General features: G+C 38.9%; 1 protein-coding gene across 1 annotated transcript in view; it reads right to left on the bottom strand.

Moving 5' to 3' along the window:
• Positions 1–23382, bottom strand: part of dnah6 (dynein, axonemal, heavy chain 6) — a 96411-nt gene that overhangs the window by 10908 nt on the left and 62121 nt on the right. The window contains exons 57-69 of the mRNA XM_067402580.1: positions 20390–20515; positions 19171–19335; positions 18044–18111; positions 17275–17455; positions 16149–16328; positions 14504–14737; positions 13236–13371; positions 12959–13131; positions 7434–7624; positions 5242–5402; positions 3034–3122; positions 2224–2370; positions 1265–1403 (exon numbers count right to left, since the gene is read on the bottom strand). Of these exons, the coding sequence (XP_067258681.1) occupies positions 1265–1403; positions 2224–2370; positions 3034–3122; positions 5242–5402; positions 7434–7624; positions 12959–13131; positions 13236–13371; positions 14504–14737; positions 16149–16328; positions 17275–17455; positions 18044–18111; positions 19171–19335; positions 20390–20515 (1990 nt within the window). The remainder of the gene's footprint in view (positions 1–1264; positions 1404–2223; positions 2371–3033; positions 3123–5241; positions 5403–7433; positions 7625–12958; positions 13132–13235; positions 13372–14503; positions 14738–16148; positions 16329–17274; positions 17456–18043; positions 18112–19170; positions 19336–20389; positions 20516–23382) is intronic.

Genomic DNA, 23382 nt, shown 5'->3' with positions numbered 1-23382 from the left:
TCCACAGTGCGCGTTGACTTTGCTTATTACATGCCAAATATTAAATACAAAAGGATTACAGTGTAAAAGAATATTATTGTGTAGGCTACATAAATATAAAAATGTAATGATGAATAGTCAATGCATGTATTAGAATTAGGCTACCTATTTTCAATTCAGCCTAATACTACTTATAATGATGAACGAAATTGGCTAATTAATTGAACAATCGTGCCAATACACACACATATATATTAACTGACTCATCGCGTGGAGCTATTTGAAAGCCTGCAAGCCCGCTTTAACTTCGCGCACGAGCAGATCGGTTTCTTCCCTTGAAAAGCGTTCAGCTTTTCCGCCAACAAATTCCGCCATGTAAATAGCAATCCGCCATGGCGCTAGCGCATCTCGCTCTTAAAGGGAATGGGAGATGACACTCTGATTGGTTTATTGAACGTTACGCCCATTACTCATTAAGAGAATAGGGACAACCCATTTCAAAAATGCGTCCCGGCACGCGGACCGTTTTTCCGTCGTTAAAATAGCAAAAGTGGATTTGGACACGCCCTGAGTGCACCTGCGCTTTACACTTTGCGTTTAGATAATTAAAATAGGGCCCCACGTGTGAACAGGACCTTTTAAAAAAATACAGGTAAATCCGTTCTGGCAATTTACCAGTATGAGAAGTTGAAACATTACCAGTAAATTACCGATATGATGAACAAAGAATGAAGATTGCCGGTATGAGCATGTACAAGGTCAGAACGCGCTGACATAAGAAGTTTACTTTGGGCCAATTATAAAGCTTTGTCGGAGCTGTTTACTGTAAGTTCCACTGCTTTTAACTGTTTTTCTATGTAAACATGCCCTAGACGGATGTCTGACCATTGTGCCGAATCTCGCACTCGAGACCCTGCCTAGTTTTTCACTTATTAGTGCTGCGGCTCTGCAGTTATTTCGTACTATAGTAACTGTAATACTATAGTAACTTTTAATTCGTCTCGTTATTAAGAGCAAAACTGCATTCTGAGTAATCATCCCCTTACACCTGTCACTCAGAAGTAAAAAAAAAAAACTAAAGTAACTAAAATTAAACTAAAGTGCTTTTAAATGTCATTTTTGATGACTGACATCACAAAGTTTACCAGTATTTTGTGTGAAAAGCACATTTGTGTATTTACCAGAAAAGTCGTTCTGGTAATTTTACAGTAATTTACCGGGATTGCTGTGTGAAAGGGGCTAATGATTGATGCTATAAATACTTCTGCAATAAACACACATATACCTGTGATGTATATAAGAGCATCCCAGGGTATGTGTCCTGTCTGGCAGTAGAGGTTTAGGTTGAGAAGAGCACACTCTCTGTCGCTGTCATTGAATTCATAACGGATGTTCCAGCCCAGAGGACCGAATTTCTTCCTCTCCTAGACACACATGAATGCATACACACACACAAAGGAAATCACATATAAACACATAAAAGAAGGATTTAAGATGTGAATAAGTAAAGCCCTCCTGAACATCTATTCTACAAACAATTGCTTTTTTCCAAACACATTTTAACTAGATTCATGTAAAATTTAACAAATGATTTCTGCATCAAATAAAAAATTGTTCTTTTGAATTTTCTATTCAGCAAAGAATCTTGAAAGAATGTTTCAGTTTACACAAAAAATATTAAGCAGCACAACCATTTTCAGCATTGATAATAATAACAATAATAATAATAATAATAAATGCTACTTAATAGAATTATATTAGAATGATTTATGAAGGATCATGTGACACTGAAGACGGGAGTAATGGATGCTGAAAATTCAGCTTTCCCATCACAAGAATAAATATAATGATATATAATTGTAATAATACTTCACAACATTACTGTTATTAATGTATGTTTGATCAAACAAATGTAGCCTTAATGAGAATAAAATACTTTAAATTTGTAGTATATATATATATATATATATATATTTCAATATATTTGTACACAGCTCATACTGTTTATTTTCCACCACCTACTAGGTACGTGGTTTTCAGCTGTACATAAAAATCATAGACACATAAAAAATGTAAACTTAACCTCACAAAGAGGAACAATTTAAAGTTATTCCAAAACAAATTTACCATATAAGCTGCACATCTAAACGTTTTTATTGAATCATAAAAACTGCATTCATGCTTTTAAACCTTATAATCTCTAGAGGCTTCAAATTGAATAGAGACTGAATTTTGGGCCCTGACCTGAATGATGGCGTGGAAAAAACACACTCCAAAAATGATCTTCCTCCATTTCCTGCCAAGGATGTGTTCCTCAAAGAATGTACTGCCAATCTCAGCAAAGGCGCGTCTCACATTGGCACGGAGACCCTTTGGAGGCTCGTTAGTAACCTACCATCACATTAACAAAGGCTCATTAGTTTCCTTGCAACACAGACATATTAGCAACAAAACAAAAATTAAAGCCAAAGACAAAATAGAACTGCTAAAATTAATAAAACTAAGTTACAAACTCTAAACAGTCTGACCACTTAAAGACATCCATGTCACTTCACTTTCATTATAATGAAACAATGTTTAGGGTCTTATAAACTACTATTGGTTCCAGTGATTTGGGTAAAGCTGGGATTTAATTGATAGGGACGTGAGCACAGGGATGTTAATGTATTAGGTAGAGAGTGAATAAAATATGAAAGTGCTCCTCCTTGTGAAGTGTTATCTTCTTCTTGCAGGAGTGTGTGACTGCGTTAGTGTGACTAAAATTTTAATTTGATATACATGCAGACATATCCAAGAGCTGGAAGGATGAATGACGTGTAAAGGTAAAAATATGTGCATGTCATCAGCATATGGATGTCATTGACACATAAAACGTCACTTTACATTGATGCATGTTTTCATCTCCGAAAGATAAAAAATGAGATAAAGGAATCTGCATACTTTCCTGAAAAATTAGTACTCATGTATGAGCACTCATAGAACTTTATAACTATCATTTGTTTATAAAACTTTTATGTACATATGTACTTAAGCAAGTTTGTGTCCTTGTGTTACCTTGACAGAGTTTTGTAATACAGTGACAGGAAACACATTGGTAGGCATGGAACTAAGAAACAGTCTGAAGTCCTCATGAATAACAGTATCTGCAAAGATCATACAAGAACAGGACAATATTAAGAACAGGCCAAAAAATAGCTTTATAATGGATACACATGTGCAAAACACAATCTGTAATATAAGGTAGAAGAAGCAGGTTCAAAACAGATGAGTATGTCTTAAAACAGAACAATAATATTTTCACAGAACAATACAAACATGGACACAAACACAAATATATAAAGATAAAAAATAGTTGCTGAATAAATCGAGTCATTCATTTGAAGTTTATTTGGAAGATCATACTAATCTAACAGTTTCAGCTTCAGTGGTTCTAGAGAAATTATACCGACCACATGTCAAGTGAGTATATTACATATAAATCCGATTCCAAAAAAGTTGGGACACTGTACAAATTGTGAATAAAAACAGAATGCAATGATATGGAAGTTTCAAATTTCAATATTTTATTCAAAATACAACATAGATGACATATCAAATGTTTAAACTGAGAAAATATATAATTTTAAGGGAAAAATAAGTTGATTTTAAATTTCATGGCATCAACACATCTCAAAAAAGTCGGGACAAGGCCTTGTTTACCACTGTGTGGCATCCCCTCTTCTTTTTATAACAGTCTGCAAACGTCTGGGGACTGAGGAGACAAGTTGCTCAAGTTTAGGAATAGGAATTTTGTCCCATTCTTGTCTAATACAGGCTTCTAGTTGCTCAACTGTCTTAGATCTTCTTTGTCGCATCTTCCTTTTTATGATGCACCTTCAAATGCGCCTTCTTCTACGCAGCCATGATGTTGTAATTGATGCAGTATGTGGTCTGGCATTGTCATGTTGGAAAATGCAAGGTCTTCCCTGAAAGAGACGACATGGATGGGAGCATATGTTGTTCTAGAACTTGGATATACCTTTCAGCATTGATGGTGCCTTTCCAGATGTGTAAGCTGCCCATGCCACACACACTCATGCAACCCCATACCATCAGAGATGCAGGCTTCTGAACTGAGCGCCGGCAACGGCGAATGGTGCGGTGGACTGTGTTCACCGACAATGTTTTCTGGAAGTATTCCTGAGCCCATGTTGTGAGTTCCATTACAGTAGCATTCCTGTATGTGATGCAGTGCCATGTAAGGGCCCGAAGATCACGGGCATCCAGTATGGTTGTCTGGTTTTGACCCTTACGCACAGAGATTGTTCCAGATTCTCTGAATCTTTGGATGATATTATTCACTGTAGATGATAACTTCAAACTCTTTGCAATTTTTCTCTGAGAAACTCCTTTCTGATATTGCTCCACTATTTTTCACCGCAGACTCTGAGAGGCTCTTTTTATACCCAATCATGTTGCCAATTGACCTAATAAGTTGCAAATTGGTCCTCCAGCTGTTCCTTATATGTACATTTAACTTTTCCGGCCTCTTATTGCTACCTGTCCCAACTTTTTTGGAATGTGTAGCTCTCATGAAATTCAAAATGAGGCAATATTTGGCATGACATTTCAAAATGTCTCACTTTCAACATTTGATATGTTATCTATATTCTATTGTGAATAAAATATAAGTTTATGAGATTTGAGATTGCATTCCTTTTTTATTCACAATTTGTACAGTGTCCCAACTTTTTTGGAATCGGGTTTGTAAATAAAGTATTATAAATATTCAAAAATATTATCTGTGTTAAACACTGATAATAATAGTACTAATAGTAATAAATCATTCTTGAGCACCAAATTAGGATTTAGAATGATTTCTAAAGGATCATGTGGCACTGAAGACTGAAGTAATGGCTAGAAATAGAGCTTTGCCATCACAGGAATAAATTGCAAAATATGTTCAAATAAAAAAAATATATAAATATTAATTTAATTTGTAATACTTTCTCACAATAATACTGTTTTTGCTGTATTTTGATCAAATAAACACAGCCTTGGTAAGCATAGAAGACGTCTTTCAAAACATTTCATCTTACATACATTCAGCTTTTAAACTTAAGCTTTGGTTGATTTTTTTTTTTTTTTTTTTTTTTTTTACACAAATTTTGATATTACACAATAAATGACCCCTAGGGACTGCAGGAATCCCTGCTGAAGACCCCTTCCTTAAAGTACTATCCTCTGAAGCAAGCCCTGACTCATTCACACATACAAACTAACCAGGTTCATTGAAGGTTTTGATGAGTTCCTCCATTGCCAGCATCCAAGACACAGCAAGGTGGCAGTTTTGCAGGAAGATCCAGTTACCAATCTTCATAGCTTCCATAATCAACTTCTCTGCTATAGGACCCTGACCCTGACCAAGCGAGATAGATTTCACCCTGCAATTCAAGAAAACCACAATAACTGCAATAGTTGTTTATCATCAGTTGTTTGTCGTGTTTATCATAGTTGCTGGATTTGTCAAATTTTGTCTGGACTATTATTGTCACTACAACTATTTCAAATACACCCATGCCTACAGTAAATGTCACATTAACACAACAATACTTGGCGGCTTTACATGCCAGTCTGAAGGCCCCGACATACTTCGAGCGTAAACAACAAACTGAATTTTGAACAAAATCAGGCCAAAACAAAGTTCAATTGGAGTTTGTTTTAGGAGCAGCTTGCGAACTTTACGGAAAAGTTTGCTCCAGCTAATAAACACCTTTGAAAGACCACTGGTCTGTGGCAATTGCCTAATACAGACAGGTGTGTTCTGGGGCTCCGCCTTCTTTGACGTAAAAATCTTCTCCGGTTAATTTCTTCTGTTCAGTCCGTTGAGGTCAGTTGTCCGCGAGTAAAAACATGAACACACAAGAGAGCTGCTTTATACTGTAGCTGAAATTAAATAATTCAACTTGTAATTGTAATTCTACATAAAAGCAACACTGACACAGTTATTTCATGTTTAATACTGTAAAGCTGCTTGCTTTAAAGCAATCTATTTTATAGAGTGCTATATAAATAAACGTGATGTGACTTGATTAGAGTGAAAACATATCCATGTCGCTGATGGCTTAATGGCTTAAGGGCTGTTTTCTCACCTCTGTCTTTTTGTTGTGTTTATTTTGTTATTAAGAGGAAAGCGTGCAGCACATATTCATCTAAATGTCGCTCCCAACAGCATTGTTCGCAACAAGGATGTTCACTAATAGTGTATTGCTGAAATGGCATTTTGAACTTGGTGAAGAATGAAAAAGAACTTGTGAGTATATCGGGGCCTTAAGGGTCTCTTCCTACTTAAATGTGTAGTTCTTGGCCAGAATAAGCTACAAAGTATAACATGCTTTTATTTAAAGTATGGCTGTTTAAAACTAGTACAAGTCCTTGACAGAAGGTGAACCTTTTGAAAATGTGTTTCTTATGGCTTTGTTGGAATATGACTAATGAATCTATTGCTCTCTTAGTTGGCAAGCAGAAGTAACATCCAGCCTCAGGTTTAAGATTTATTGCAAGACTGAAAGTAATGGGAGGACAGGAAATTGGCAGCACTGTGGGCTAGAAACAGTGTCTAGAATTTAATTCTATCATATTCTGGCAACTGGTAAAATGATCTGAGCAGGGGCGTGACATGAAAAAAATTACAGAGGGTTAAAAACCATTTGAGAGACAAGATTTTGGACCCACTCTAGAAATATAGCAGATGTATAGTAGATGCTGGTTGGCAAACAAGAAAGGAATTACAGACATCTAGCTATAAAATTGACAGAACTTGGACAAGAAGCTAAGTAAACCTGTGGTCAAGAAAGATTGCTGCTATCATAAGAGCATGTCACCCAGGATGACACAATGAGATGTGATGATACATACCAGGAGGCAATGACTATGTGACCTCTGAATGAGACAGAGAGGAATTTGGTGAGGGATGTCATGGCTGAGAGGAAGAGGAACTCATCACAATTAAAGCTGATATGTCGACAAGGCACACACACACACACACACACACACACAGGGAGGAAATGATGTGTACTGCTGAATGTCATTGGTACAGCAGTGCTAAAAGAAGCATTGGTTTTGAAGAAGCAGTATAGGTGAAGAAGAATAAAGGTCCAAACACTGATATCTGTGGTACCCCAGTTTTGAGCGCAATGTAAAGAGTGTAAGCCTTTCTTTAAGGAAAACCAGAACAGCAAAGAAATTATCTTCATAAATATCACATAAATCATTTTTTTTTTAGGAGATCTGTTTGTAAGCCACTTGGAACATGCATCACATATTCTGTATGGGTGGATATAATCAACACATATATACAACACTCTGAGTATTAATTAATTCATGTAAGTATGTATTTACATATGTCACTTTACTAGGAAGTGAGTGAACAAACAGGGTGTATACAGTAAATGTCATAGTGCATGTATAAGTACCGATCCTGGTATCCTCTCTCATTGGCAAACCGCTGAAATGCTCTCATTGGATCTGAACCCGTGCTTAGAATGAAGACCAGGGGAATGGAAGGGGACATGTCTGTGTATAGGGTTGCAAGATCCACTGGGGGATTCTCCACAAATTGTTGTCCCAAACCGATGATAACAAACTCAGTCACTGCAAAAACAACCTGGAACACACAGAGTTAGAGACTTGAAATACATTTCAATGAGCATCAGAAGCGTGATAGATGGAGATACGCTTCTGACTATAAGTCCATGTGTGGAAAATTACTAATTTTGTCTATCTTTCTTAGCGAATCAGAATCAGTTAACCTGAAGTAATGACATAGTTCTGTTAGAGTATAATTGCTGTGGAAATGTGAATGTACGCAGAGCAGCCTACAACCTCCTTGTAAGACTTAGCTGGATTCTGCTGATGAAACTGCAAACTATTCTTCAGTAAAAATGTCTTCAATTTATTTTTTTAAACTCTGAATTAAATATCATGAAAATGTTTAAACTGTCTTGGTGATTTATTGGTGAGACCACAAAGCTCTAATTAGAAGCTAAATTTAAAAACTAATTCAAAATGATAGCGCTTAAATTGGTTGTATCATTCTCTGGTTTGGTATGGCTATACATTATCACACTCCAATATAAAAACTCTAAAAAGAGTGTTTTTTCACGATGTGCTGCAGAAATCATCGTCTGGCAACTCCCTTGTCACACAGACCTGATGCTCTGATTAATGAGAAACAGGACTGCTCACACCCTGAACGCATATACTGCATGTTTCTGGATATATCTATCATAAATGGCAACAATTCTGTCATCTTTCAATGATATTTCTAATCTCATTTGTTCTCATATGCTCCTGTCATCATCATCTTAAAAACTTAAATATGCACAGTATTAACAAACCTATTAGTACATTTACATTTACATTTACATTTACATTATTAGTAGTAGTATTGTTGCTGTTGCACATTTCATAGTTGCTCTGCTTACTATATTAAGACTGTGATTAATGTATGTATATAATGTGGGCTTGGAAATAAATTATGCCTTAGTTTCATTATTTTAATCTGTCACAATTAGTTATATGCTTGAATGCGGGATAAAATGTTGTTGTATTAATTCAAGCTGTATGTATGTATGTGTATATATATACATACACATATATACATACAGGTGCATCTCAAGAAATTAGAATATCATGAAAAAGTTATATTTTTTTTGTAATTTAATTCAAAAAGTAAAACTTAAATATATTCTGCATTTATTAGACATAAAGTAAAATATTTCCAGACTTTGTTTTCATTTTGATGATTACAGCTTGCTGCTCATCAAAATAAAAAAATCAGTATCTCAAATTATTAGAATATTTCATTTCATGTTCTATTAAATTACCAATCTCAGTGTATTTATACTGGGTTTAGGTCAGTAATCCCAACAAAAGTCATGGGGAAATCTGCTGACTTGACAGATCTCCGTGCTCCGAGGAGCCGCCGCCCAACGGGTTCCGCTGCCACACCCCTGAGTACAGGCCACTCAACTCCTGCCTAAGATGAGGGCGAACGACGACGTAGAGAACTTTCTACAAATGTTTGAAGCCATCGCCGCCCGGGAAGTCTGGCCACCTGAGGACTGGGCACGAATACTGGCGCCCCTGCTCACTGTCGAGGCGCAGCGCGCATATTTCATGATGGACCCAACCCTGGCAGCTTCATATGACGAGCTCAAAAGAGAGATCTTGGGGCGCGTGGGCCTTTCCCCAATATGTGAGGCGCAACGTTTCCACGATTGGGAATACCGAAGCCGGGTGCCAGCGCGTGCCCAAGCTGCCGAGCTTACACGTCTCGCTCACCACTGGTTGTTGTCCGCCAACCCTACCGCGGCTCAGGTTGCCGAGCGGGTAGTAATAGATAAACTCCTCCGTACCCTTCCCCGACCACTTAGGCAGGCGGCTGGCATGCGGAACCCCCAGAGCGTCAAGGAGCTCGTCGAGGCCATCGAGCTGGCGGAGGCCGCACAACACAGAGAGGCTGGGGAGCGGGCGCCGCCTTTTCCCCGGAGGGTGGTCGAGGAGCGACGCACGCCGGAGGGCACTGCTCTCACAGTAAGTAGGCCGGCGGTTCCCGAGCCCCGCGACGAACCTATGCCTACAGAGCCCCCGCAAGCATGGCTGGCAGGCTGCTCAGTACACCACGCCCCATCAAAAGCAGCGCCGCGAGCGGAGGTGAAGCTGAATGGTTGCCCCTTCCAAGCCCTCCTCGACTCCAGCAGTGCGGTCAGCCTAGTGCAGCCTTCGGTTCTGCCGCCACGCACTGAGTCCAAGACCCTCCTTCCTATCACCTGTGTTCACGGCAACACTCACTACGTGCCCACACGACGGGTGAACATCTCGGCGTCGCAAGGGACTTGGCCAGTGGAGATGGGCATCGTTAAAGAGCTCCCCGTACCAGTGCTGCTCGGTCGTGATTGGCCAGTATTTGAGCCGCTGCTCTCTGCCGTCACCCAGCCTGTTAGCCAAGCCGGGAATCGTCGACGGCTAGCCGAAGCGGCCCTCTCAACACTACCCAGCGCTGCTGACCTCCGACAGTGCACGAGATGGTGATGATGACCCCACGTAACTCTAATCTTTTCTATATCGCGTTCGCCAAAGAACAGCTAGAAGACGATTGGGGGTGGTAGACTGAAGTTCGGAGCGGTTTCACCTTTAGGAGACGACAGAGTTCGGCCATTAGCCGGGACATGAACGGCGAGCACTGGTCAGTCAGTATCTCTGCAGGTATGCCGATCCCGGCTGCTAAGGAGAAATAGCTCCTGGGCTATGGCTTTGGCGGTGGCTTTGCGGGACTACTAAGAGTGTTTCCCCCCCCCCCTCCGTGGCACAACGTAGTATAGCAGGCCGTTTCAGACGACGAAGTGAGGGGTAGGATGGTGCGGCAGCGGCCCTATCGTGTGCCTGAGGCTCGGCGACACGCAATCGAAAAAGAGGTGTAGGAGATGTTGAAGTTGGGAGTAATTGAACCATCGCGCAGCCCCTGGTCCAGCCCAATCGTCATGGTCCCAAAACCCGATGGCACTCTACGGCATGGCTACCCCATGCCCCGCGTCGATGAGTTACTGGACCGTTTAGGGAGAGCGTGGTTCATTTCCACCCTCGACTTAACAAAAGAGTATTGGCAGGTACCAATGACCAAAGAGGCCAAAGCCATGACCACCTTCTCAACGCCCAGTGGCCACTGGCAATACCGGGTTCTCCCCTTCGGGCTGCATGGGGCTCCAGCTACTTTCCAGCGACTCATGGACATCTTACTGCGGCCCCACCAGACTTATGCGGCAGCATACCTGGACGATGTCGTCATACACTCTGAGACTTGGGAAAGCCATCTCGAGCGGCTCCGGAGGGTGCTGTTGGAGTTACGACGGGCTGTACTGACTGCCAACCCCTGCAAATGCTACCTCGCCTTATCAGAAGCCCGGTACCTGGGATACCGGGTCGGTCGAGGGACTATCCAACCACAAGAAGAAAAAGTAGCTGCAATCCTCTCAGCACCACCACCAACCTCTAAGACTCAGGTACGGGCTTTCTTGGGGTTGGCAGGCTATTACCGCTGTTTTATTCCCAACTTCTTCTACATAGTTGCACCCCTGACAGACCTGACTAGGAAGGGACAGCCAGAAGCGGTGCGCTGGGGACCAGAAGAGGAACAAGCGTTTCAGCAAGTAAAGACAGCGCTGACCACCGAACCCGTACTGCGGGCCCCCAACTTTAACTGTCCCTTCCTTTTGCAGACGGACGCCTCCAACGCCGCGTTGGGAGCCGTCCTTTCCCAGGTTGTGGACGGTGAGGAACACCCAGTGGTATACATCAGCCGAAAGCTGACCCCTGCCGAACGACGTTACGCCATGGTAGAGAAGGAAGCGTTGGCTGTCAAGTGGGCAGTCCTGGAGCTCAGGACTGTAGAACCTGCTAGGACGCCACTTCACCCTCGTCACAGACCACGGCCTGTTACAGTGGATGGCCCGGGCATTAGTGTACCCCGGGTGACTCGGTGGTTCCTGGTGCTCCAGGATTTCCACTTCACCGTACGACACTGAGCGGGGACGGCCAATGGCAACGCAGATGGCAACACCCTTGTTTTCCCCATTTTGCACAGGACCAGGACGACGCTTAGGGAGGGGGAGTGTGACGCGTGTCCCGAGCACTCATCAGCGTCGTCCTGGGAACAAAGAGGAATCACCTGTTCACCCTCATCACCGGCAGACTGGCCACCGCAACCCACTTGTCGTGTGTTTCTTCACCCCGCCACAATATATTTAAAATGTATTAGACACACGACATTATTATGTAACTAATCCCAACAGAAATAAATATACCTGTATATAACTGTGCATATGTACTGGGAATTTAGTTTTTTATATAAATAAATACTCATCATATGGTGATACTGAATAAGTACATATTTCTTTGACATGACAGCTGGTGAATTAAACCACTCGCCAGTAAATTTGAGCACAGGCTGAGTGGCCATATAAGCTACAAACAAGTAGAAATTAATTTCTTTGTAGATTATATAACAGCAGCTTGGAAAATATACAAAACAGAAAAAGTAAGAAGCAATATTTGAGAAAAGTGCATATTAATGTAATAGCCGCAGACCCATAGCGGAACTAACTTTACACAGTGTGACGTAATTTCCAATTCTTGTGAATTTGGCTTATTATGTTTTTTATACTACGCTAATTACATTTTCTAGCTCCTAACCCTAAACCTACCCTTCAAGGAAAACTTTGAAAAACATTATTTAGTATGATTCATAATCTGTTTTCTTCATGGGGACCAAAAACATGTCAGATGTCAACATTTGGTCCCGATATCATAGGGTTTACCAGGTACACAGTGTCTAGAATTTAATTTTATCATATTCTGGCAACCGGTAAAATGATCTGAGAAGAGGCATGACATGAAAAAATTACAGAGGGTTAAAAACCATTTGAAAACCACACACACACACACACACACACACACACACGCACGCGCACGCACACACACACACACACACACACACACACACACACACACACACACATAGGGTTTTCATGTTTTATGGGAACTTTTCATATAACATGGGGACATCCTTTCCTTTCATCCTTTTTTTGCAAACAAATCACAGATTTAATATCAAAGAAAATAAAATCCCTTGTGGTATTATGTATGATACTATGTATTTTTATTTCTGAAAAATGAATACTTTTATTCAGAAGAACAAATCTAAGAAAAAATTTGACAAAAGTCAAACTCAGAATTGCAAGAAATAAAGTCAGAACTGCGTGTTGTGAACACAATTCTGAGAAAGTACGTCCAAATTGTGAGATTTTTTACTCAAAATTGTAACTTTGAATAATCTCAGAATTGCAAGAAAATCCAATAGTAACTAAACTTTCTGCTCTGTTACTAAAAAAATAATGCACCTGTTTGTACATTTATTTACATTAATTACATTTTTTTTTACCTTCTCCTCCATAAAACTCTTGATGAGGATGAGTTTCTGGAAAGCCCCAAGACGCTGGTTCCAGTGACCTCTGACCTGTGGCTGTTTCTCAGAGGGTATGTCTTCTGAGAAAAAAGGAAGGTCAGTAACATACCCGTCCCATTGCTTCGGGTTTACTGTTTCCTCCAGTTGCCCTACAGAGAAGAAAAAACAGTGTTAAGAAAAGAATTACTGTATGATTTCTATTTTGTGATTGATGATGAGCCTGTGATGTTTTAATGAAAATTAAAAAATATACCCAGTTTGACAGAGATAGGTGTGGATATCATCTCTTCTTTAATGCCTTTAAAGCAAGGCAGACGGTCTTCTAAATTACAACAAGTCTCCCAGGCAAAATCAGACAACCAGGGCACTTCTGGCTTCTCTGGCAATTCCTGCAGTGGGAAAGGGGAGTGTTATGAACAGAAAGTGTCTGTGTGTTTGTGCATAAAGCTGTGAGTAATATTTCATCATACTGATACATGTCAAAAACCATCAAACAGCATGAATTAAGGTTTGAGATTTTGATCAAGCAACAAGTCATTACTGATTTGAGCATGAGAACATTGACAAACATTGGAGTAGACTGAAATATAAAACCAGCCAAAGAAAATTAACTAGAAACAGTATATGGATGATTACACTTGGAATCTCGTTTCTCTTATTTTTCCTCCCAAATAACTTTTCTCACTTTTTCTAAATTTCGAAACACTATTAACATCCTATACTGACAGGTTCATAAATAAAGAGAACACAAAAAGATTAATATGTAATATGTAAACAGTGATTTATATTTTGCGTGGAGGACACACTTGAGTGAACGTGTAAATGCAAACCAAACAATTTCCAGAAACAAAACGTCAGGAGTAAAGGGAGGTGTGGTTCGAGTTTGCCTGTGCAAGTGTTGCTGCCACAATGCTAGAGTAGTGGTGGTTGGCAGGATGTTGTAATGAGGTTGCTAAAGTGTTAAGTGGTTTTTAGCTTTCTTTGTGGTTACTAGTGTCTTCTCTGTGGTTTCTAGATGGTAAATTGGGTATTCTGGGTGGTTGCTTATTGGCCGAATTCAAAAGAGCCCACTCCCAAATAGGAATGTTAATTTTTTTTTTCTTTGCCTGTTTGATTGCCTGAAAGGCAGATTGTCTGATCACTGTAACAGGCAGCACATCTCTCCTCAAGTGGACTCTGTTTACTTGAATGTACGCAAAAACATACTGCATCAACACACTAAAACAATAAAACAGCGTGGGGTGTGAGAGAAATGCCTTTTTGATGGGGACATATAGCACAGGCCCTGAGGAAAGGGAAAAAAATAGAAAACAGCTCTCCAATTTAACAATTAACACAATTAAATCCCATTCATGGCTTGTAAAAGGATAATTGCCGACTACAGAATTAGAATAAGAACACACATACATAAGCACTCACACACACACTCAGACTCACACAAAGACACAGAGACACACACACATAGGTGTTCTTTCTTTTTCTCTTTGTCATCACATATATGCCCTTTCCACATCTTCTGACCTTCTCCATGCCTCCAGCCCCTCGCAGGAAGAACTGCCACTCCTGCTGGGAGATCTCTCCCCTCTGCATCATGATCTCCACACACAGCATGAAGCTGTAGATGGCCTTGTGCTGCTCAAAAAGACCACGGGACACGTTTGTGTAGGCACTCAGCAGAGTCTGATCCAACAGGATTTGTAGTCTCACGCTCAAATCTCTGTGTTTCTGTGCTGACTCAATAGTGTTGTTGAACAACTGTGAAGAAATTTCCAGGGAATGCGTGAAATGTCAAAATGTATGCCTTTAATGCACTGGAAGTCACTTTTGGATAATATATAATAATAATAATAATAATAATATATATTATATATCTCAACACTACTCCTTGGATCTATGCTATGGGGAATGCCATCAGTGTGACAGGTGACTAAAGCACGTGCATACACATGACTCTACTACTTTCATGTCAGTTTCTAATCTAAGACTCCCTGTTTAGAGGTTAAATTGCCTTTTAGCAGCTCTTCTTGTTATCAGGCACATTTGTCAGGTTTGGGAGTTTTGGGACCCTGAAGAGGTCCAGACAGTCCTTCTGGGTTGATTGTAGAATAGAACCCTCCCCTACTGTCCTAGTGGTAGGCCAGGGTAGCGTATAAAATGAGCGTCCAAATGCTCAAGCTAAAGAAGCTGATATAGCTAAACCTTAGAGCTCTACTCCTGGGCCACAGGTGGCTAAGGCTGGGCCCACAAGGAAGGGAGGAAGGTTGAAAAATGCCAGAGCTTTCCTTGTTACGGGTATATGGTCGAGATGAATATTACCACTTGATGTTCTATGAGTCTTAGGATGCGCCCTGTATGACTGATACTTCTGACTCTGGCTAAACAAGTCTGTAGAGTCAATAATGCTATAGGCACATGCTATAGGCACAGCTAATGAGGCTGGCATTCCCTCAGCATGGTGGAGTGTGTATTTGTTCACCATAGAATCAAACCAAGATGCAGTGTTGAGTTCCACTTTGAAAGGGAACGTCTTAGGTAACAAATGTAATCATGGTTTCCTGAGAAGGGGAATGAGACACTGCATCTCATTGCCATGCCTTGGGTTTGCCAGCACATCTCTTTTAAACAAAAAAGGTGATGACGTCTCTGGTAGTGATGTCATGGACTGTCGTCAGCAAATTAAATTGTTGTGTGTATACATGTGCTTCAGACACCGGTCACACCGATGCTGTTCCCCATATCTTCAATCTAATACACAACCCATGGTTACATTCATAACCTGAGACGTTTTCAACAGTATAAGAAATCAGCAAATTAGAATGATTTCTGAAGGATCATGTGACACAGAAGACTGAAGTAATGGCTGCTAAAAAATACATTTTGACATAAAATGTAATAAATTACATTTTAAAATATATAAAAACAGAAAAGAATAATTTAAAATTGTAATAATATTTCACAATATTACTAGTTAGATTTTTACTGTATTTCTGATCAAATAAATGCAGCCTTGGTGAGCATAAGAGAATTAAAGAGAGAATTTAAAAATCTTACCAACCCCAAACCTTTAAACGGTAGTAAAATATAAAAAATAATGTAGCTGGGTTTTATTTTGATATATTACATCCTGAAAAAATATTATAGATTGACCTCCCTAGATTGAAATTACCTGTTTAAAGTACTTTAAGGAGAATTGGTACATGGGGTCAATCTCAGACAAGCTGGCTATGACAAAGTACATGATGGAGCCACGTGTGGCAACAGGGCGATACTTCTCTCTGGCTGCATTGATCATCTCCTCTGTCGTCTCCGCCTCCACCAGCCGAGACTTAATGGCCTGAGATGTCACCTGTGCAAGAGAAAAGAAGATAAATTGTGAGCAGATCTGCTTTACGTCAAGTGTTACATTCCAAACAAAGACAAATTTAATGACTTGACAGTTTGATGTGTTTATAAAGAGCTCTTAAAATGCAAACGGAGCTGTAAAGCCATCCACACTGACAGCAGTATAAGTGTCGCATAAATACATGAGATGGTAGCAAAGGTGTCAGAGGGTGACAGGATTTTTATCTTTAAGACAGATATTTTGTTCATTACCGGCCCAACATTTCATTCATCTATCTATCTATCTATCTATTCGTTCCTCCCATTCAGGCTTTCATTACTCTCTGTGGGTGGTAGAAAGCAGGCAGTGACATGCAATATGTGCCAATGCTCTTCCTGCTTGCTCAAATTTGGTACAAACATACTATGTTGAGGGAATTTGCTAAAAATGTATTGTGCTAAAACAAATCCACAGAAGAAAAGCTATAGAGTATGCGTCAACACTCATTCTCAAATAAACATGTAATCACTATCAAATGAGGCTACATTCTTTTTAGTTGACTGTGACATTTGCAATGTTTTTTTTTTTTTAGATGAAGCATTCATTAGCATAGTAAAAAAAAAAAAAAAAAACACTTTTAATGACAATTATTAAATAAACAGTGGCAACCGAAAGAGTTTACACACTAAAAATAAATGTCATTGCATTACATGAATTGGTAGTTTCTGCTAACAAATCATGTAAGCTTTTCTTAGAACATAATATTTAAAAAATATTACAGTTTTTACTTTATTTTTAATCAGATAAATCTAGCCTTGGTAAGCATACGAGACTTCATTCAAAATCATACAAAAAAATCCAACCTCAAACTTCTGAACTGCTTTTATACATAATTATTATTACCTGCTTATCTACTACTCTGCTCAAATGTCATTCCCACTCTTTAAACTTCTGACCCCAAACCACTAACCTTTGACTCTTGTAAAGTTTGTATAAGCTCCACATTGTCAAGGATGTTGCCCTCAGAAGTGAAAAGCAGTTTGAGGATTCGGTCCTCAATGGCTTTCAGCTGGTTCCGGTCTGTATTGATGCGAACTATCAGCTGGCTTCTCTGTTCTTCCAAGTCAGGACGCTCCAGACGGACTACATCACTGGGCATAGACAGAAATAAATGATCACAACAAAAAGTCAACCAATATTTTACACAGTGAGCACTGACAGGAGAATAATCAGTTAATCAACATCAAATGATATTTATTGTTAGACAACATCTTATGTCATGAAATCCAAATGGATCCAATGCAGTTGTAAATGGTAATGTGCCTTGGTTGACCAGTTTTGACTGGAACACTTACAGTACGATGGATGTTAGTATAAAGTGAAAAGAGGTCAAAGTGAATTTCTATTTAACTCTCTTAATACAGTGAGCTGGTTATGCTATCATATTATTCTATCACTTCTCGCTTTTAGAAAAACCTAGTTCCAGACTAAAATGCATGTTTGAGCTGTTTTAACTGAAAGCAACTTGCACTGAAATATCTAAAAATATGTCAGTGCTATTGTCAGTGCAGTGTTCATGTCTCATGATGCACATCAGTAAGGCATGTTTATAAAAGCTATTTAAATATCCTAATTGAACTAAGGCCTAATCCTGACTTAATATAAGCCCTGTCTGTGAAACCGGGCCCATGTGTCTCAGGTGTTCATATTGAATATGAATAATAAAAGCAGGGAATTACCTGAGGATTTGATCTTCCAGTCCAGACTTGGTAACAGTGAAGTTGATGATAGTCACTTTGATGCACACCTGACAGAGAAAATTAGTCACAAAAACGATTATGGATGTGTAGCTTAAAGGGGTCATATCATAACATTAATTGAAAGCAAGCATAAACATAAACAACTTGTTCTAATTTTCTCCAACTTGACATTATTTAGATGTTAATGAGGCAATCATGATGGCTGAGAGAAAGGTGGAAATGGTGATGAATAATTGAATTATGAATAAATAGCACAAACTAAAAATGTATTCTTTAGGGGCATGTAAATAATGATTGACATTATCTGCTAAATGTATCCCCCAAGATATGCTGCTGTTGTCCCTTCCGTCTCTAAAAATCCTCTAGAGGCACACTTTGATTGGCTCTGTGTGCTTTGTATTTTCTGTCTGTCTGTAAGAATGTTTCTTTAGTTCAGACTGATCTGTCAGCATAGCTCATCTCCATTATTTAAGCTGAAATGACAGGTCTGTCCTGTCTCTAATGCTGGAGCTTACAACAGCACAGCCCCATTTGACAGGCAACCATATCTGGCTGTGTGCTCTCTGCCTGCTGCAAGCGCTATTGCCCGTGGCCCTGTCTGTTATGATTGCTAGGGCATTGTCTCTTGGCAGGTGGGCGCTGATCCGCATCCACCCCAGAATTTTGCAGCAAGAGTTGATATGGCATGGAGCCAGAGAGGGATTGGTGCACAAGGTGGTGGCAGAACAGATATGTGAAGGGCTGGTGCCAGCCGTGTCCACTTTGCTACAGTGCCAAATCCAGTTGACCTTAAACAGGTGTCAACCTCAACCCCTGAATCCCTTTTCTAAACCCCAATTTGCACAATAGTCTGAGAGGATAAAATAAACAATGAGCTGCTAAATAACAGACAATAATTACATGGAAAAAATCTGTAGGGGTCAGGCATTTGCATGGAAGAATGAATTATCATTGTCTCTTCCAGTAACCAAAAAATCCATGTGACTGAGGGGTCCACCATACAACAAATATTTACATTAAATAAAATGTTATTTTTCTTTTAAAAAAATTAAAAGAAATTTGTGTTTCTTGTAAATATAATTGTATGCATTCCCTCACACACACACCTCAGGAAGATAGTGGGGATTGGCCATTTTAGTAGTCATATAGAAACGGAAGTTTTTATCATAGTCAATGTCAGAATCTCCCAGTCGGATCAATGTTCTGCCACCTGACACAAACGTCTGCTTCAGAAGAATGGGCTCCAGAGCAGGGTCTAGAGTTTCTTTTAGCTGTAAACACACACACAGATATGAGTGAAATGCGTGATATTTCTTCATTTTGCAATTAATAACATTCATTTTTATTTTCATGTTAGATCTCTTTCTGGTACAAATTGACCTAAAAATAGGGGAAAGCTATATGTCTCAGTTGTCAGAAGTGAAAACAAACATGACTGAAACTAGATTCACTAGAAAAATAACATTTAGCAAGAGTCAGAACTAATAAACACACTACAGAATCACTCATTTAAGACTGAATTAAACCATTCAAAGCCAATCAGGGGTGTGTTTCCCATACAACGACATAACTCGCTGCTTCACTACCATAGTATGATGCATCGTTGAGCAAATCAACTAGCTAGTCACGACTGTTTCCCGAAACCGTATTGTCTCAAACCTGTCATTCAGCCACGTTGGTTAATGATGTCATGCAGGTGATGGAGTAATAACTTCTTTAAATGAATAAGTTTGAGATCAAATTAATGCTAGATTTTTTGCTATAAATTACGGACATGGCATCTGAGGACTAATTGTTTTTCTCAGTTATTTTGCTTTATTTCCAGATTCAATCATAGGCTTGTTCTTACAAAGTAGAGCATGTCCATACATGCACACTCTTCAAAAGCAGTACTTAAAATCTCTTTACAAACTAAAATACGTAAAATTTATATGTATTCGAAACAATAGATGTAATGTCAGCTTGCTTATTTTGATCAAGATAACGATTTATTAAATCCACATCATAAAAACAAGGAACTATGCTTCTAACCACAGCTTGAGAGCTGTCCTTCCAACCACACAAGTTTGCGATGCAGTTTGCGAATGTTCTTTTGAACGATGGTTTTTACAGTCTATGGTTGAACTATGTTAGTAACGACGGAACTTGTGATGTTAGTTGGCTAATGATGCTTTTGGGAAACGCATCCCAGTTTGACAGTGTTATCAGTTCCTCACAACTGTAATTCATAATTCATCATTAAAATGTTTATTAAAATTTTTCAGTAGTGAATTTGTATTTAAATATGACTGTGTCAAAGGTGAAAGAAGAGGTTCCAGTGGTTACCTCCTCCAGAAGTACAGGCATGCCCAGCCGGATGGCGTTCTCAAGTGTTCGGAGGAAGCCTGCGTCGGTTAGCTTGATCACCTTTAGACCGTTCTTTGCCTCTTTAGATCGTATCCAGCGGTTTGCCTAGATACAAAATTGAAAATTGGAAAATGGAAAAGCTTGCTTTTCAAAGTTCAGCTTTTAAAACTACCAAAAAACTTTATGAATTTATGCCAGATCATACTAATATACTGACAATAAAGACAAATTTTCTTTTAATGAGACTTTTTTTTCTTCATTATGACATTAGTACAGTTGTATGCCACAAAATATTAAATATCAAAATAAAATATCAATATCAAAATCAGAAAATAACAACATGCTCATACAAGAATAGGTGTATGCATTGTATGTATTAATTGCATTGTTAATGTATTTGAATAATTTTAAATAAATTGATAGATCATTAAAATAATAAATAATCTATTAATTTAAAATAATTGAATAGATAGCATCACAACATTTACCATAATATAAATATGATGACATGCCCTCAAAGATGCTCTTAAAAACGATATGACGAAAAAGACGTGTCTGTGTGTGTGTATGTGTGTGCATGGGTATATTTGTGTGTATTAATGAAAGAAATACACAGAGAGAAAGTGAGATAGATAAAGAGGAACATCTTTATCAGATGGAAAGGATGTGACAGTTGATCCTTCGTAAAAAGTCTGTGCTGAAGTAGATTCTGCTGAAATGAAGAAAGTAATGTACTACTGTACAGTATATAGAAGTGTGTGAGGGAGATGTGCATGTGGAATCTAAGCATCATTCCATCAGTGCCACTAAGCAGAGCTGAGTTGAGTGTAGAGTGTTTGTGTCATGGTATTTGTGTATATGTAAATGCGAGACAGACTGATGTTTGAATGTCTGTTTCAGTCTCTCTAGAAGACAGATTCTGCCAAGAGAGACAGCCAGATGGAGAGAGAGCAAAACACAAATGACAAGAAAGAGCAGAGGAAAAAAAGGAGAACGACAGCCAAATGTGCTGAAACTGGAGGATAGTAATGAAAATGGAAAGGCTGGAATGGGAGAAAGATATTTGTATGGTAATGCAGGGAGGCTGGTTGTTTTCCTATTTGGATCTTGAAGGCTGTTCTTCATACCAATTTGACAACATCTCCAACCAACTAAACAACACTCAGCTATTAAAGATGTCCTTTACCTGACGTGTTCATTTATGTCCTAATGTCACAGAGGGTATGAAATACAAAACGGGAATCCAATGGGAATAGATCAATTGAGGTGTCAAGAATTATTCAGCAAGCATCTTTCAACAAGTCAGTGTAAGTTTAGCTCCATATTACTTCCATTTGTCCCTTTCATGGAATAAAGTGTGAATATGGATGCAGCTAAAGATAAAACTCAAATTACCTTGCTACACTGATCCTATTATCAATGTCTTTTATTTTGTCTCATAATGCATGAGACAAATGCATTTTAAATTAGATGAAAATTGCATTTTAAAATAGATGAAAATAGAAAACCGTTATTTTAAATGAATAACATTTCACAATATTGCTGTTTTACTGTATTTTGATCAAATAAATGCCGACTTCTTTCGAATCATTATGAAAATCTAATCGACCCCAAACCTTTGAACAGTTGTGTGTAAATTTTCCAATGTTAAAGGGTGAGTTCACCCAAAAATGAAATTTCTTTCATGAAGTACTCACCCTCATGTCGTTCCAAACCTTAGTGTTCATCTTCGAAAAACAAATTAAGATATTTTTGATGAAATCCAAGAGGTTTTTGTTATCTCCCATTGAAAGCAACAAAAAGAAATCGGTGGTGTTTTTGACGTCACAGACTACCTTGTAACCAATCACAACAACGTGCCAGCAGGCTTTAGCATATCATTAACTATGACTGCTCTGAAGCAGGAAAGTCTCGAGAGAACCCAGGTTATCCCGGTAAATTTTCTGTTGATATGAAAAATTGTGTCTATTTATCAATATAGCGAGTCTATAACGATGTTATGATGAACTATAAGCCTTTCTCCACTGACATTCTGAGTTGCTTAAAGCATTTGTAAGGAGACTGATTGTTAGAAGGCAGCTGTCTGGCTCTGAGATAAAGAACAGGAACGGTGTGTGTAACATTAGCAACACATTATTAGCTGTTTGATAACGTAGTCAAGCAAACGCTAATTATATTAATTCATATTAATTAATGACAGAACCGTCGCAAGGGCTGTGCCAAGTGTGAGAGCGCATAGGGGCTCGCGGCAAAGTAAAGTGACAGCCATAGGCTGTCCATATAGGCTAAAGCCAATAAAGTTCATGTTTTTGTCCTTCAAAATATTTTAATACTATAAAACATAGCTAAAACAATATTCCTCTGAGTGTGTGCGTGTGACCGTGATTCGTGTGCATATTCAGTCAGTGTGGAAGGACGTCAAGTTCTGAGAGAGCTATTCAGTCCATTATAAATTCTGATTTTAGGCGCCTCTGGAATGGATCAAACCATAGATATTAGCCTACCTGATAAGTTATAGTAAATATGCTGGAAATTCGCGCTCATTCAAGGTGGTGTTAAGCTGTTAAACTGAATATACGAAGTGAAGTAAGCTTTTTTTCTTATATATCCACAAGTCACTATAGCAACAGCATACTCTCCGAGCTGCCGTGAGCAAGTGGAGATGGGGCTAAAAACAAAAAAAAACAAAAAACAAAAATAAGAACTTTATTCAACAAATTCATCTCTCCCTGTCTCTCCTCCGCTACACTATTTTAGTCACGTTGACTATTTTAACAATGTTTTTACTACTTTTCTGGACATTGAATGTGGTAATTTTGTTGCTTTCAATGGAGGATAAAAAAAAACTCTCGGATTTCATCAAAATATCTTAATTTGTGTTATGAAGATGAATGAAGGTCTTACAGGTGTGGAACGACATGAGGGTGAGTAGTTAATGACAGAAATTTCATTTTTGGGTGAACTAACCCTAA

The sequence above is a fragment of the Chanodichthys erythropterus genome, chromosome 12 (genome assembly GCF_024489055.1).
Source record: "Chanodichthys erythropterus isolate Z2021 chromosome 12, ASM2448905v1, whole genome shotgun sequence".
Lineage (NCBI taxonomy): Eukaryota > Metazoa > Chordata > Actinopteri > Cypriniformes > Xenocyprididae > Chanodichthys > Chanodichthys erythropterus.
This window is presented reverse-complemented; position numbering and strand designations above follow the sequence as displayed.